Below are 18,304 nucleotides of genomic sequence, written 5' to 3' on the forward strand. Positions count from 1 at the left end.
CTACGTTATAAAAACGACTGAATTAGAGTTGTATCTTGAACATTTTGGGGCTTTGTCTCCAGGCCTTGGATTCTACAAATGTATCTCATTCATGTATCTCTCCTTGTATGCTACCTTGTTTTGTTTTGTTTTTTTTTTCCTACTACCTTGTTTTGTTAATGGGAATTCAATATGAAAAAGAGATGTATCTTGAACTTTTCTATAACTACCAAAAATACATGCGCCAATTTGTATATTTTAACGTTTTATACTTAGTCTCATCGTTCATTTACTATTTCAAGTGAGGGGTAGAAGAATAAAGCATTTAATATTATAGTGAGGTCTGATTGTAAGAACAACTGGAAGAGAATATGACTCATGGGAGAATGAAATTCAGATTAACGTTTGGATCATATTTTAGATTATAAGGGTAAACAAAGGTTCGATCTTTCTCTTTCACATCACAAACAAAATTCCCTTTGATTAGATTAGCCCAAAAATCAAGTTAAAAGGAAACCAATCACGTTCTGAAACAATATGTTGAAAGTAACTTTTCATTAGCACTATTGATTATGTTCGATTAATAATAAAATATTATATTGTGCACAAAAAATATACTATTATATATGTCTTGGAGCTTATTCTTTTGTGGAGGTGGAGATATACGTCACCTTGGGATCATAACGTACGTAGGTGCGTCGGGACTCGGGACTTACCAATTATTGGGTCAGGAACGGGACAATAGCTGGATCGGTCCTGAGATTTTGGGAATCCGTGACTGTGTCTATATAATTTTTTTTTAAATAAATTTAGAGACCTAAAATGTTTCTTAAAAGTTTATTTGTATGTAATTTTTTCAAAAAAATTGGAAACTTATTACGAATGTTTCACTTAGTATGCTCCAGAACTGTCCTGAACAATAGGAAGCTAAAAACAAAAAAGAATAAAAAATAATTTGATGTAATGTAGATACACACAATGAATAATACAAAGCAATTTAATTATAGATAGATTATTAAACATTTTTAGTTGATCGGCTGCAATGCTGGCTCATGTTCAAGTAATTTAGTGAACTGCAGAAAAACACATAATAATATGTTTTCAGATTGCATAAAGACATGGAAATGCCATTGATGTCTTAAGGACAAGGTCTTAAGATCAAGCTCGTTCCACTCGGAGGCTGAATCACTTCCTGAAACTATTCCTTTTCCTGAATAGATATCAAGGCTCCAAAACCCTTGGAAACACAAATGAAAAAGATCAGATAGATGCAATGCAATACATGCAATAAGTTTGCGACAGTGAGTAAAGTTGTTATAAGTAAAAAAAAAATAACTCACTCTCACCTTTTTGACTAAAGCATATCTTATGCCTACAGAAAATTCACTCTCTCCACCACCAAAAAGCCCCACAGGTCCAGCAAACATTCCTCTATCAAATGACTGGACAAAAAGGGAAGAAAAAAAATATGTACCAAATTTCAGTATATTAGCATACTATAATAATCCAATCAAGTATAATCAAGCATATATTAGGAGGCAGCTTCTTCAGCATAGATATTTTTCTTCTTTTTTTTCGAAAAGATTTATTACTGCTACAAATTTTAAAAAGCAGAAGAAGCAAAAACACATTTTAACAATTTAATTTGCTTAATCAACAGTCTTGCTTCATCTACTGGACATCCACAAACAGCTGGCGTTGGATGCAAAACAGTTAACATGTCAAACTGAATATAGACGAGACATATTTTAGGGGTTAGAGAACAAAATTTGTAGTTTTGTTCATTCGATGCCTAGATGACTATTAGACAATATAACAACATATTTTTCAAAAAAAAACTAATGAAACTTTTACCAAAAAAAAAGAGAAACTAATGAAACTATTTCAAATAACCTGTGCAACAAATTAAGTGACTTGGATGCCTCCAGCTACATTTTTCTTTTCAAAACAATCCTTTAAGCCATATATTCGTTTTAAGTTTGATGTGCCCTCTGTTGTCCAAAAAAAAATGTTTGATGTGCACTCCTTTAGCATAAAAAAGGTTTCATATGTACACATTTCTTCCATAAAATCCAACAACAAATTAAAACTATGATTAAGCAACCAAATTATATATGACCTAGGAAACTAGTAAAACTAGATCCATATACGAAGTTATTGGGTATTATATATTTATATAAAGAACATATAGATCACTTTTTTTAAGGGCTCTTCCCGGCTTCATCTTTAGTTACATTGTCCATCTTTAAATCGCCACCTATGATGGAAGAAAGAGCAGTCGCAAGAGCCGATTGAAAACTTGGATCAGTCGTGATCGCCTTGATTGTTTCCGCCGGTAAAGACTGCATTTGATGAGTAGGATTTGTAGAAGATGAAGACGATCTCCCAAATGGGTCAAAAGATGACCCGGTGGTTCGAGTTTGAATCATATAGCGGTAAGGTGACTGCTGAGGGGTGCCAACGTTACCGAAAGCTGCACGGTATTGCTCATTGCGATTACCACTACCACTGTCACCACCCCAATTCATCAATGTGTTGGTGTTGTTTGAGAAGTTGAGGTTGGTCGAAGGATAACTATTAGATCTTGGGACATTACTAGGAGAAGCACTGAATCTATTGAGCATTGATAAGAACGTTTGCTGCGAGGAGGAGGAGGCAGTGAGGTCGAGAGTGACGGTGGGATGGCCTGAAGAAGAAGGAGAAGAAGAGGTTTGGAGGAACGGGGATTTGGGTTTCGGAGTGATGCTATTGCCGGATAGAGAGAAGTTAAGGCCATGAAGATCGGCTGCGCCGGAGGAGGAGGCTCCGGAGATGAGCATGGAGGCTGCGGCGGAAGTGGCGGATGCCATGGGGGTTGCTGACGCGGGAAGTGGATGGTTGTGTGTTCCTTCGTAAGTTGAGATAAGAATAGACATATCTTCTGAACATCTTTGTACCTATATAAGGGATTAAATATTATTATAATGGTTATGTAACATATAACAATAAAAATAGAGAAATATGTACTAATTTGGAATTATTACTTTAGATTTAGTTACCTGTTTTCTTACGGGACAAGAAGGTGCAATGGTACAACGATAGTAAGCTCGAGGACATGGATTCCCTTTAGCTATTTTCTGACCATATTTCCTCCATTGACATCCATCATTCATCTACACAAACCCAATAACTTTTTTAAAAAAATCTTTTATTCGAAAAAGTCAAACGTTAAATATCTTTTGGCAGTCTTTTCCTTAAGAGATTACAAAAATTATATCTTTTAGCAGAAAATGTTTTCAACATAAGTTATAAAGACTACAAATGATAATTTAGTTTCACTATTCACTAATTAAAATGAAGCTTACGCTTAATTGAGTGATGATATTATACTGTATAGGTTAGTATTCATATGTAAATACTAAATTAAAGATGTGAAGAAAATGTAGGTACTAACCGTGGGTGTCTCACATCTTGATCTCACAGAAACCCTAGTTTTCTTAACAAGGTTCTGAGGTAAAAGCTCTTCTTCATCTTCATGATCATCTCCATCATTCTTAAACCCAAAACTATTCTCTGATGGGATCTTATTACTGCTATTAACCTCCAAGGACGTCTTTTCTTGACTATGGTCAATCTCTAACTTCTCACTAGGATTACTCAAATCCTTGTATTCAAATCCCATACTTAACCCTTCATCATGTTCATCAATGTTTTTGCCATCACCAGTTTCATCCATTAAGCCTTTCCCTTTTTCGTCTTGATTCGTCATTGAGCCACTTGGAACCGGTGATTTTGACCGTCTACCTAGGCTCAACAAAACAAGTTCCTCGCGCTCTCTAATGTTTTCTTTATCTTCATCTTCTTTGTCTTGATGATGGCCTTTCGGTGAGAACTTATTTGTCCAGTCTTCATGTTTCACCATTAATTGGTTGTATTGTGTTTGCAGGATCTCAAAATCCTTTCTTGTCCGACTCAATGATGACTTTAGCCTTCGATTTTCCTCTTTAGCCTCCTCCATTTCGACTCTAATTGAGTTCAACTGATCTCATATTGCATTTTTAATATATGATTGATTAACCAAAAGATGTAACATATACAAACATGTATTGATGGGTTAATCCCTTGATTTGATATGCATGCCTTAAAAATCCCATACATAGTATTTACTTTCTCATTATGATTGTTGCTGTTGATAAATATGAGCAAATTATTCTATGGTATAACATATATGGTCTAGTTAATTTGGAAAAATATATTTATGTGCAAAGTTATATTAAAAGAGAAAAAGACAAAACTAACAGTTAAGAGATTCGAGATGGCTTTTAAGAATTCAAAATAAGCTTCTCTGATCAAGATAAATCATTGATTACATGGTTTTGGATAAGGCACAAACCATCAACCAGATGAATATTATCTATGTGAATACAGGATTGATTTGTGCATATGTTTAAAATTTAGTTTAAAATTGTAAGAAAAAGAAATCAGTTTTGATACCTTGGATCTTATTATATGGTCTTGTTCTTGATGAGAACCATCGTGGGACGAAACATATTTTCTCGTCTCCTCGTGTCTGTCTTCTCTTCCATGAACAGTACTTCTCAAGAAATCTTCATTCTCCATTATTCTCCTTGATATTCTTTTTGTAAGCTCTCAAAATGTGTTCACGGAACTTCTGATTTCTATATATGCAACCTATCCATCCTTTGACTATACCAATTAAATAATTCAAAAAATATGCAAGTTTCTTAATTAATATTCAGAGAATATCATTTCTGTATACATAAACTTACCGTCTCCTGTTTTGGTTTAACGATCTATTCAAAAATTATTAATTTAGTAAAAGTAATCAGTTTGTTTTTGGTCAACAATTAGTAAATATCAGTTTAAAAGAGTTTTGTAGACAAAAGTAAAAGCAATATACATAAATTGACTAGACTATATACTTTTACAAAAAAAATCTATGTACACATATTTTGCTGCAACGTTTCAGACCATCAGAAAAAACAAGCACGCAACTCTGAAATTTTGAAAGGTCAACAGCCAATCTAATTGAACTAAACTAATCAAGTTAAAAATAACACCAAATTGAAATAGGATATTAAAAATTAATTAGTTCTTAAATTTTATTTTAAACAAGTACCAACACACGTACTTAAAAAAACAATTAATTGTGCATCCGTTTTGTTAGGAAAAAGAAAAGAATAATATTGTTCGTGGATCGATGGTGTCAACTAATAGGAAGAGAAATATTCAACTTCAACGCTTATATTATCATACACAGCTATGTCTCAACAAATAAACACTATTAAGGTTTGGAGCCGAAATCGTGGACCCACCGGCCGACGTGCAGCTAAAGAACAAGTTAAAGAACGACGTTGAAATTTCTTGATTACATGTTACAAGTTTATCACAAATTTCTTGATTTCTTGTATTTATATACAACTTACTTTATCAGATAAACATATACATGTATATTTCAGGTAAAACCACACTAGTTTTGTTGGACATAATTAGCAAAAAAGGAAGCTTTGTTGGCAGAACATGAATTTGAGTGCAACAAAACGTTTGGTAATAAATTTATTACTTCGTGTATATTGACAAAAAAAAAAACTTCATGCATGTATTATCGTGCAAGTGTGGAACTATGATACATCAATTATTAGCGATTCAGAATGACTTTGTTGCCTAATGCATATATATATATTATAGAACATCCTAAATTACTCACCAAGAAGATATTACAAAACTTGAAATAATCTACATATATTTTTGAGTGGATTATTCAGGGCTAGTAGTATATATACAAAAGTCCAACTGAAACTTTAATCAATTTCTTTTTTTTTTGAGAAACACTTTAATCAATTTCAAATCGCAATTAGTTTAAGTATAGCTGTTTGTCTCTTTGTTTAACGAAGTCTTATAGAACTTCCCCAAATGGTTGGTAGACTTGGCATTCACTTAGTCCTATATATACACATTTTAAATTACACATAAATAAAAATTGAGAGTTGTAATTAAATCCAGCAACATAATGATTAGAGATGCATGTGATTGATATTAACAACTTCATAGTATTTAGTGGACCACGATCTAAGGGACTTTTGCTGGTTGCGTAGAGTTATGTATATGCCATTGACATTTTCACAATAATTAGTCAACCTATTGACCAAGCTTTAAATCTCATTTCCTTATCCTAATTATCGATTTAATTTATAAAAACAGTAGTTATTAGGACTTCGTGGACATCAGCTAAAGTCGTAATAAGTATGCGAATACAGGGGTATATATTGAAACACATAAAAATTAAGAATAACTGCTCCCAATTACAAAACCCTTAAACCCTAACGGCTCGTCTTCTCTGCTCTCTCTGCCACGAGGGTATCTTTGCTAAGACGTTGATTTCAAACTCTTGTGTTTGAAATTATAGTGTTCTGTCAAGACAAGGATCAGTAAAAGAATGAATTTACGTTCTGCTTTTAATATACCAGTGCCAGTAGTGTGGTAGAGAAACAGAATGTTGAACATGAAGGTATAATAAGTCTACAAGCACTTATCCGAGGCCAAATGGTTAGGAGGCAAGCTGTTGCCACTTGTGTTATGGGAAATGTCAAACTGCAAGCACTTGCTCGAGGTAGAGAGATTAGACGTTCTGACATTGGAGTTGAAGTTCATAGTAAATGCCGGTTGAATCAGGAGACTAAACTTCCTGAAGACTCTGTTGTTGATACACATACTTACCTAGGAATCAAGAAGCTTACATCAAATGTGTTTGCTCGGAAGGTATGCTTATTTTTGAAACTAGGAGTTGAGAAGATCTTGATGAATAATGATGTTTTGTCTCTCTTATCAGCTTCTAGCTTCATCTCCAAACGTGATGCATGTGCACCTTGACAATGATTCCTCTAATTTAATCTAGTTAGAGAACTGGTCAGCCTCTTGAACCAATGCAACACTTGATTCCACATTGGTCAACCAAAAAGTAATGGCTGAGGAAAAAGGACTTGAACCAATGCAACACTTGATGCAATGCAACACTTGATCCCAAACAAAACAATAAGGAGAATAAAAAATCAGTAGGGAAAAAGGACTTTACAGTTACTGCTACTCAAACCACTGAGTGTGAAGAGAGTAACAATGGTAATGAGAATAGTAGCCAGGGGTTACCAAGCTATATGCAAGCTACTAAATCAGAGAAAGCAAAGCTGAGTCTACAAGGCTCTTCTACACCTAGGCAACAAGGAGATGAGAAAGCCACTAGACGTTACTCGCTACCATCTTCAGGTAATAATGCAAGAGTCACTTCTGATTCTCCTAAACAACAAGAGTAGTTTCAAACTAGGGTGGCAAAACCGGGAAGAAGACTGAGAAACCTCTAAGCAAAGGTTAGTGTCACAAGCAAAACAAACAAGACTTTCTCACAAGAAAGTCTAAGTAGAGATTCTGTGTGTTTCTCTTACATAACTTGTTGGATTGGTTTTGGGTTTTGCAGGAAAGAAAGCTCCAGTAGAGTGGAAGAGATGATCAATCATCTGGTTTAAGAAAAAATGTTAAGGCCATTGATGGTTCTCAGTCTACAATATTTTACCACCTATCTATAAATAGAGTATGTGTGTTGTGTTGAGAATGTACATCATAGGTTAGTTAGTTTGTTTTTTGTGGAAATCTAAGTTTTTGTTTTCATCCTACAATAAACTATCACCTTGAGAAAATCCACTTTAGTTGTGGTTTATGAGATATGTAATTAGTCCTCAACTTTTTTTTTAACAGATAATCTGTCCCAAGTTCGAATGAATGATTAAGGAGGGACGGGCTAAGTAATTAAAGTGGAAAAACAAAGAAGAAAAGCATAAAGTAGATAAGCCCATTGAGCTCAAAGAAGCAAGACTGGTTTCATTGCACGGAGAAAAGAGCTTGAAACAATAACTTACCTTTCAATTTTTATTTTCATAAATCTTTTTTCATCATTATCAGTTTATTCTGTTTTGAATAAACACTTTTTCTCCCTTTTAGATGGCCTTCTTGCGTCTTCTTGAATATAGCTCCTTCAAGCCAAACTTTCTTCTTTGCATATTTCTCTTTCTTGGACTTAGTTTTGCTTATCTTACCATAATACATCATATTTTATTTGTTTTGTCCTTAAATAAAATCTCATTTATATATTAAAAAAAAGATAAGACTCATCTTCTATTTTTTAATAATGATAACTTTTTGTAAAATTTATCAGTCTCTTGTTACTTTATGATATAGTGAATTCTGAACCTAATTTTTGGTATGGACATTAAATTACACACACACACACATATATATATATATATATATATATATATATATATATATATATATATATGTAAAGGCTGTACATGTCAGGCAAAAGAGAATGTTCCAAAGATATCTCAATGCTCTTTGGTGATTCCAACTGATAGGGACATTTTTCTTTTTTGGGTGTAAATGTTAAGCTTTTATACCAATGATAGAGACATGTTGTGTAAAGGACAATGCCCCAAAAGCAACACAAGACTGCACTCTATTTGCATGTACGTACCACACCATTCACCTTATCCATATTGTATGTTTAAAATAGAAAAAGTATGGAAATGATAAAAAGGAAAATAAAAACGAAAGAGAAGATATGCTTAGCTTCCCAAGAACAAGAGTTCCAAGTGTAAACCTTTTTTTGTTCAAACTTGTCAGAATTCTTCTAAGACCAGCCTTTATATATGCTTCCTTCTTACCAATCTTCTCTCCATTCCAAAGAGAGGAGGAAGGAGAGACACACTTCTCCCTTTTTCTTTAACCTTCTCGATTTATATAATCTCTCAAGTTTTATATATATCTTCACAAGCTACTTAGTAACTAATATCTACAAAATGGATGTTTTGATTCGTCATAGAGGAACGTTTCTTCTTCTTGTCATCGCATCTTTTGTACTTCTTGAAACGGAAAAGGTCTCAAGTCTAAGACGGGAGAGAGATATTAGGCTGCAGCTTCTAACTGTTCATCCTTTGCGTGTTCTTGAAGAGTCCTCATCATCAAGAAAAGGGAATTTAGATACAAGTGCAGACTTGGCGGCTTCTGGTTTCGTGATGTCTGATCCTAACCAATCTGTAAAAAGAATGATTGGAAGAGGATCTGATCCTATACACAACAAGTGCTGACATTCTTATAGAACATTGTTTCTTAAAAGTAAAGTTTGTCTATACGTTGCTGCAGTCTCAGTTACTATGTTTTCTTTCAGTACTCTCTGTTTAATAAAAAGGATAACATTTTTCTCCTAGTTCTTCAAGCGTTTATGTTTTGTTTGATGGTTTATATGTACAAGATTTGGTTTGTTCATCGTATAATTCTGTCAGCGAAATTGAACTGGTTCTGATTAATCAGATGATTATCAGTACAAAATAAGCATATATGGATCTGAGATATTTTCAGAGAACAAGATTTTTGGTTCTTGAGCCAACTCGTATTATTAGAGTTTGACATCTCTTTATATATTAGATACTATTTGTCTAATTCTCCAATGTGGAACTTAGTTTGTTATCTCACATATACGGGACAGACATCTGGTCTGTTGATATTCAAGCTGCATGGTCTTTTATGGTATGGATCTAACTCCTTATATGTTTTACCTCATACTGAAGAAGGTATTAAGTCGAACCCATGATGCCAAAGAAGCAGAGCAAAGGTGAGAGAACCATTTGACAAAATGCTCTTAAGCTTTTATAAGCATGTTTAATTCATGAACGCCAGGTCGTTCCTCAGGTTTTCTAATTAATGCGACATGCTACATTTTCTTATTATGTATTCGATTCCATCGATTTATAACGGAAATGGTGAAAGTATTTTGAAGGTAAGGTAAGTGACATGCATAAACAAATAATAGAAATAGTTGGAGAAAGGTAGATTAGATTTAACCCTTCCAACCATAGTTTAGATATAACATATAAGTAATAGTTTTGGCAATCATTTTTGGCCCTATGTTTTGTTTGGTCCTTAACTTGTTTCTCTATATATCTATGAAATAATATAGTTAAGTTAATCAAATTATTTGGGGTTATAAGAGCACCATTAGTGTTTGATATCTCAGAAAGAGTACCTAACAGTTAAAATATTAATAATTTGAGTGTAATTTAATTAGCCATTAAATTTTAAATCAGAAAAATAAATCAAACAAGTAATGTAGTAACATGTGGAAGAAACAGAGTAACCCGGGGAAGAATCAATTCTTTAGGAACAATCGTTTCTGCTTCTCTCTCTTCCTTTTCCATTTTTTTTTTTAAATATGTAGAGCTGTGCAACATACCTGAGATGCGCATGCTCTAAAATTCTAGGTTGGCAACTTCACAACTCCTCACGAAGAGGGCATGGTTGGTGACTGGTGAGAAACAAAGAGACTCTACACAAAAATGTTAAGAACATCCCATCTCTCTTTCTCTATTTCAAAATTGTGATGAATGCGGTCTTCACTACTTTGTGTATTATTGTAGGAATACATTATTATTTATTTCTACTATAATGCCAATGCAACGCAATGAACTTAATTGACAAGGCAGGGAACTTAATTAGCGTTATACTATTCTTAACTACTCAATGAAGATGGAGAAATTTCTGAACTCGTCAAGAGATCGAACAAGAACTCACTGTGAATTTCTTTTTCTATTTGACACATCAAACTTCCTGACATTCTCCCATGATTTTTGGCTTTTAATTTCCTAATGATCGACGCTTTTTTTTTTTGAGACTTAGCATTTTGTTTCCAAATAAATCATTATGTTTACAAGGATACCTACTACTTTTCTTAGAACACGAAACTGAAATAAAGTTGAAATACAATTCAACCAAAACAAAACCTTACTATCTGATATATCAATTACAATGATTAGTAAATGTCGAATGAAAACATGTAAATGATTTGCATATAGATTTTTTTTTCTTTTATCAAGGTCTTCATATATAGTTTAATATTTTTTGTTCTTCCTTCGTACTCTAAAACCCCGTCGTAAAGTTTTGGCCACTACTGTTACCTACTGTCATATAGTCTATAAATTTAATAATTTATATAGAGGAAATAAATTTAATTTTTTATCATTGTTGGGTATGTATAGACGAGTCGCATGGGTTATTGACGTATTGTCTTTTGTGTAGCAAATGGGATCCACATAGTTTGCGTCGTGTTACAAGAATCACTAACTCATTACTAATTAGCTAGAATTCAAAAGGAAAAAAAATACATGTTGATCAGTCCAAGCGACCTTGTTGGTTAAACAAAAAAGTAGTATCAAACTTAAAAACTTAGCTAACTATACATCGACAAAAAAGGAATTGAATAAACTTAAGATTTTATTTTTTACAGAACTTCATTTTTATAATATAATATTTATATGGTCTTGAATGAAATATTCCAACTTGAATAAACAAATAAACGCTAAATTAACATTTACATGCTTGAGACATAGGAAAACATATAGACATAGATACATGATTGATACAAGCGCAAGATAATATTGTTTAATATGGTTTTAAAAACATCAATAATCATCAAGCTATAGAAACGTATTTAAATGTCTTATATATAGGTTTTGATTTGTGAAATTTTCAGTATAAAACATAAAGGGTCGTTGAGTCGTTCACTCGTTTTTTTTTTCTTATCTAAAAGGCTATCTAAGACTCGTTGTATTACCATCATATACATGTGAAAGGAAAACAAATATTAGAGTGACCATTATGAGTTTATGAAATTATATACATATTTTTGCCAAAAAAAATTTTTTATCTACATACGAAGTTTTTAAGATCTGACCACTCAAGTTTTGTATGAATCTAAAGTTCAAAAACAAAAAATTGTATGAATCAAGCCCTTTTTCAAAAAATAAATTGTATGAATCATGCAATACATTTTTTCCGTCATTCACGTGCCAGTATCTATCATGCACAATATCTTCCTCTTTAGTAATTTTAATTATACAAGTAATTATTTTCCAATAGGTTGTTAATTTTTCATTAGATTTTTGGTATGTTAAAAAGAGATATTGTTTTAATTTGTAAAACTAGATTTCCACCCGCACAACTGTGCGGGAATATATTTTCACATTTATATATATAGATATTTGTTTTACATAATTACTATATATTTTTAATGTTACTCACATGCTTAAATGTTTGTATAATTATGCCAAATATAATAATTTTATAGTTTTCATGCTGTAAATTAAAATCATCACATATATATGTTGCTTATTATATATTTGTCCTATTTAATTTGCGTTTGATTACTAAACTAAATTTTTTAATGAATGAAATAACATATATGAAAACAATTTTGTATTTAATTTATTATAATCATGATCCGTAATTAAAATCGCTAGATTTTTTTAGTAATTTTTTAATGTTTATTAATTTTTTATAATAAATTACTGTATATTAAAAAGTTTAAGATAAGATAAATTTTTACACATGTATTATATAGTTTACTAATATTAACCCGTTCAACCAACATATTATATTTTTAGCATAAATATTTTATGTTTATGAAAATAAAATATGTTAACTTACCAATTTAAAATAATTTTATCATATTTTTTTCAATATAACGTTTTTATTTTAAAATGATAGATATTATTATAAAATTGATAAAATAGGATATAATTTTATTCCTTTAGTAACATTTCATTACTAATTACAAAATTAGTTAAAAATATTTGTATTCAATTTATGACAATTAAGATCTTATTATAATATTTTTCAAGAGATTTGTTAGAATTTTAAATTTTTTCAAAAAAATTAAAAGATATAAAAGATATCTTATATATTAAAAGAGAAGTCACAACCTTGATTCATGTGTGATTTTTTTAAAAAATGGACTTAATGGACCTATTCCTAGTAAGTCATGTTACATTTAATATCTAATTTTATCATTTAAATTTTGGGCCTACAAGAAATTTTTATTGGGCTATCAATAATTAAATTTAAACAATAGATGATCCATTGGATTTATATATAGTATAAATAAAATAAATATAAATATTATCAAAAATTGTATATAAATATTTTCTCTAATTTTGTAATTAGTAATAAAATTAATGTTATTATACATTAATATATATATTTTATTATATATTAAATTTATTATACAAATAATCAGTTATCTTTTATAAAATGAAAAACATTATATCAAATTTTACTATTTTATAGTTATATTTATCATTTTAAAATAAAAAATTGTATTTAACTAAATATGATAAAATTATTTTAAATTGATAACTTAATATATTTTATTTTGACAAACATTAAAAATTTATGCTAGAAATATAATATGTTGGTAGAACGGGTTAACATTAGTAAATTAGATAATTCATGTATAAAATTAACTTATCTTAAACTTTTATATATATATAGTTATTATCTTAAATGAATAAACATAAAAAAATACTGATAAAGGAAATCTAGCGCTTTGAATTACGGATCAGGATCATAATAATTGAATAAAAAATAATTTTAAAATATATATAATAAAAAATACCAAATATATGTGATGATTTGAAATAATCAATTAACTTACAGCATGAAAACTATCAAATTGTTATATTTAAGATAGTTATATATAAATATTTAAATATATAAGTAACTTTAAAAATATATTCTAATTATGTAATATATATATATATATAAACATGAAAATTAATAGCCGCACAGTTGTGCGGGTCCAAATCTAGTTATGATTAAAGTAGTTAAAAATATTATATATATTAGCATTAGTGGTATACATTTAATAGAAAATTTAAATGATGGTCCAAATAAAAATATCATTCATCAAAAAATCAAGATTTTATTTTATTAGAAAACAAATTTGAAAAATTTAAATAGAAATAAATATTTATTTCTAACAAAATCTTTAAAAATTATTAGTAAATGTATTTTTGAAATTAATCAATTTCATTTTATTTAAATTTTCGTTTATAAACCAAAAATTTATTCAATTTTAATTTCTAAAGATATTTTATGATAATTTTAAATTAAAACTAACTAATTTTCAAAAGTAAATTTAAAAAGATTCTAAGAAGATTTTAAAAAGATTTTGTTAGAACATTTTAAATATGTTCATTTGTATTTCAAATAAAAAGATAAAGATATTAAAAGATATAATAATGAACTTATGTAAAATATGATATTTTGTAGGACCGGTCCAAACTAAAAAAATCACACATGAAAAGAAGTCATGACTTCTGTTTTAATATATTAGATGTATATAAGTTTAGTATTTTTATATTGTTGTTTGAACTTGTCAGGTAAATTGAGTTTTAGTGGGAAAGTTTATGTAGTTTACGGGAGTGTATCCTTTTCTTCCAAATGTTACTGTGTTAGTGTGCTAAGGTCTTTTTAAAAAGCTTGTCTTAGGTTCCGAATAGTAACTACGGTTTAAGCAGTGCGGGACAAGTAGTTTAATTGCGGTGCAGTTTTAACAGTTATAAAAACGTATAGATATATAATATATATATATATATATAGATTTTTGTTACTGTTAACTGCGGTGGGGGCATGACAGTTCGTAACATTCGAAACCTTAGTTTAAAGCCTTTTTGGCTGTGTACATATATATTGTCTGTTTTAAAATAATGCTTAAAGTTCACATTTATTAATAAATTATATTAAATTTTAATTATAAAAGCATAATTTTTAATTTATCTATTTTATAATCCTAAACAAAAGAAATTCAGAAAATGCAATTAATATTTTTTGAAGTTTACAATTTTTACTTATTATTAGTTGACAAATATGCATCGGAAATATATAAAATATTTTTTTGAAATATATATATATATATATATACATATATATTTTTTAAACATGTATCTCTTATGAATGGAGGGATTAGTTTATAAAAATTACCAACACAATCTAATTGCCATTTTAACCATCAGAAACGCGTCTTTTGTAATGGCGTCAGTTTTCTTCTAACCTATACAAAATTCATTAAAATGCGGTTATACTTTGGGCACTGGTCGATCTTTGAATGTTAATAATAACTCTATTTTCTGACCTGTGAATTAAAATACGTGTATACCCACCCGTACCGGTGAACCACGTAATTGTATTATATATGGAGATTTTTTAGTACAGTATGTTAATTTTGAAGAAAATTAATATATAGTTTATTTACGCTAGGACGTAAATGGAAGTGCTTTTGTAATTTAAAAAAAATGCGATTGATAATGCGATTGTACTCCAACAATCTGTCAGTGTCTATTGCTTGTGGAAGCCTGTCCCTTGGAGTGACTCGGATACGCATTTGATTTCTTTATTCAATTTTTTTTTTTTTCATGATACGGCTAGTGGCTACCATTCAATTGGGGTTCTAATAAATTGTTTTCGATTAACTTTATGCGAACCGATGCACGTGAAAATAACGTTAAAATTAGGCTTGTTGCTGAGTTTTTCTTCTATATTTTTTATTATATTTGAAAGACACCCTTGGAAATGTAATGAACGTTAATTATTATTTTTTTTGAATTTTATAATTTAAATAGTAGTAGATTTGCTCATAACGTTATAATATAAACAAGCAATACCCATTTTAAAATTTGTTGATTAATATCTTCAAAAACTTCGAAAATAATAGTATTCACTTTAACTAACAAAAATATGGTTTACATGTAGACATACACTACAATAGATCACTAGCTAGGAAAGAACCCCATAATTTTTTGTACTTATCTAATGTTACCATACATATATTTACCGTTATCAACCTAATTTATTAGTCATTGTCTTACTAAATATAGATAAATTTCATTTTACGATGACTTCTTTTTGAAGCGACCATTTTCAAATGCTGCGGCAAATCCATCTACATTGTCGAGATATATTGTCAACATTCAACAGCCCTATTATATAAATAAGGGCTATAAAGGGGCACTAGCAACTACCCTTTTACTTTGTACCCAAAAGAGTCTCTGATCATTTCCCCCTCAAAACGAGAAATTTGTAGAAAACAAATTAGGGGTTTTTGTCTAAGGAGATCAGCTTAGGAAGATGAAGAGGAGGCAAGTGGTAATAAAACAAAGAAAAAGCTCCTACACTACGACTTCTTCTTCCAGCAACGTACGTTATATTGAGTGCCAAAAGAATCACGCCGCTAATATCGGCGGCTACGCCGTTGACGGTTGCCGTGAGTTTATGGCAAGCGGTGGCGAAGGAACCGATGATGCTTTAACGTGCGCTGCTTGTGGCTGTCACCGGAACTTTCATCGGAAGGAAGTTGAAACGGAGGTTGTTTGCGAGTATTCTCCTCCGAGTTGAATCAACTATCTAGCGAAGATGGGGAAAAGAAGAAACAAATACTATAAGAAAGGTATTGTTGATTTTTAATTAATAAAGGGAAAAAAGTTCTGCTTTAGAGTTTGATCTATTGAGTTTTTTCTTTTAATATTAGAGATGTATTTATGTATCTACATGGTCATTGTATATTCAGATACTTACATTAACGCCAATCTATATGATTAATGATTCTTGAATCTTGGTGTGATGGAATGTTATATACTTCAAATATATGTGCCCTTGCCTTGTACGAAGTGTCTAATTTGATCTATTTAGAACTACAAACAATTTATATTTAGTAACTTAAAGTGTCAAGACTTTTGAGAAGTAGTATATGTAGAAAACAATGAGCCGACAATTTTTTTTGACGGATTCTGAAGACGTACGTAAACCATTCCCCAAAATGCAAGAGTGTCCAGTCTATACTAATCTTGCTAAGCTAATCACAATAAGATATTATAGTTCATATTTGTATGCTAATGTTGTAACCGCAGATATAAGAAAAATAAATTCTTATTTGAATTGGAGGAGATGAATCCTTTCTAAGATAAGAGCACTTCCGTTGAAAGAGATCAATCCTTAGAAGCACTTGCGATCTATATATTTAGCACATGTATGTGGTCAATGACAGCAACAGAAAATGGGGGATATATAGATTTATAAGTGGGAACCGAAATTAATAAGCGGATTATATTTTTGGCCTTATTCTTATTCCTATGGACCTAGTTATGATACGTAAAATAAGAGGTGTATTCAACTGAGAGTTTTAGGTGATTTGTAGTAAAATGACAAATTCACTGTTATTCAAACATGAATTTTAAAAACTCATTTAAAATCTACTGTTATTAAACTTAACATTTTGTATAGTACTATAAAATCTACTGTTATTGAAAATATATTAAATTGTGGAATTTTAAAGTTTTGAAGTGATTTCCGGGTGTTTGAGTGGAGTTTCTTAGTTAAAAAAATTAAAACTCAAATCTCATGGTTTTAGGTTATATTTTAGAGTGGTTTAACAAAATCACTTAAATCTCTAGAACTTATTAAAATCATCTAAAACTCTATTAAAAATTTAATCACCTCAAATGTTATATTGAATACACTCCCTAAAACATGGCACCAATGCATACAAGTACCAATAGTCATATGCGCTTCCCTGTCTCTTTCTCTTGAATATTCAACCCACCACTACACATACAAAAGATTCTGATAAATTATTCTAGACATAATTGAAAATAGATTTTAACCAAATTTTTTTATCCAATTAAATAATTACTCTATTATGGTTATGGCCACTGGACAGTGTAAAAGTCTGTGGAGGTCATTTACATTTTAAATCAAAAATAAATTTAATAGTTAAAAGGGAATTATAAAGCCGGGTTGTTCATTTACATGTTGAAGAGTTATAAAACTGGAAGTTGATATTAACTGCATCACTTAGATATCGAATTAAAAGACGTCCTGGGCATTGGCATTTTTTTTTGTTACAAGAACATATCGAGGTGGAGTTTCTTTTTATTAGTCAACGAATGGAGTTAATTTCCATTTTTCATGTGTGTTATATTAAAGCAATTTAGTTAATAACACAGAGGCCCACATTTCAAATCATGCTATCAAATCGTGTAGGTTCATGTGTTCGCTCAGTGTCTTATGACAGAGTTAATTTGAAACCTTTTTTAAAAGGGACCAAAAAGCATGTTTGATACCAATAATACCACACAAAAAACCATTTTGGCTGCTTCTGCTCTTATCTAAGTGGCCAGTCGAATTTGTTGGAAAATACCACTGTGGTTTTATATTTATCATAACCTAAACTAAAATAATTGTATTAAAAATACTCTTTTTGGAGAAAAAACATGTTGTGATTTTGTGAATCTCTGAACATTTCCTTTACCATATAAGTGAGCTTTATAAATAAGTCTACGCGGCCGGGAAACTACGCGGCCCCATATGTCGCACAATCAGTCGCTGTTATTCATTTTGACTTTAGTTGGCTAAGAAGCGGGCTAAAAGAGAATTACAAGAAAAGCAAAACTTT

At 30.5% G+C, this 18,304-nt stretch overlaps 2 protein-coding genes across 2 annotated transcripts; one reads left to right on the forward strand and one right to left on the reverse strand.

Moving 5' to 3' along the window:
• Positions 1 to 102: 102 nt before the first annotated feature.
• On the reverse strand, positions 103 to 12,162 carry LOC103842677 (probable WRKY transcription factor 61). The gene is made up of 4 exons (XM_009119334.3): positions 4,453 to 12,162; positions 3,413 to 3,997; positions 3,018 to 3,131; positions 103 to 2,915 (listed from the first exon to the last, which is right to left on the reverse strand). Exons 1-4 carry the CDS (start codon positions 4,576 to 4,578, stop codon positions 2,181 to 2,183), a joined length of 1,560 nt encoding a protein of 519 aa, XP_009117582.1. The 5' UTR covers positions 4,579 to 12,162; the 3' UTR covers positions 103 to 2,180.
• A 1,973-nt stretch (positions 12,163 to 14,135) lies between these two features.
• LOC103842678 (mini zinc finger protein 3) lies at positions 14,136 to 17,121 on the forward strand. The gene has a single exon (XM_033279737.1). It carries the CDS (start codon positions 15,982 to 15,984, stop codon positions 16,246 to 16,248), a length of 267 nt encoding a protein of 88 aa, XP_033135628.1. The 5' UTR covers positions 14,136 to 15,981; the 3' UTR covers positions 16,249 to 17,121.
• The last annotated feature ends 1,183 nt before the right edge of the window (positions 17,122 to 18,304 follow it).

Source organism: Brassica rapa, chromosome A09 (genome assembly GCF_000309985.2).
Source record: "Brassica rapa cultivar Chiifu-401-42 chromosome A09, CAAS_Brap_v3.01, whole genome shotgun sequence".
In the NCBI taxonomy this organism is placed as follows: domain Eukaryota; kingdom Viridiplantae; phylum Streptophyta; class Magnoliopsida; order Brassicales; family Brassicaceae; genus Brassica; species Brassica rapa.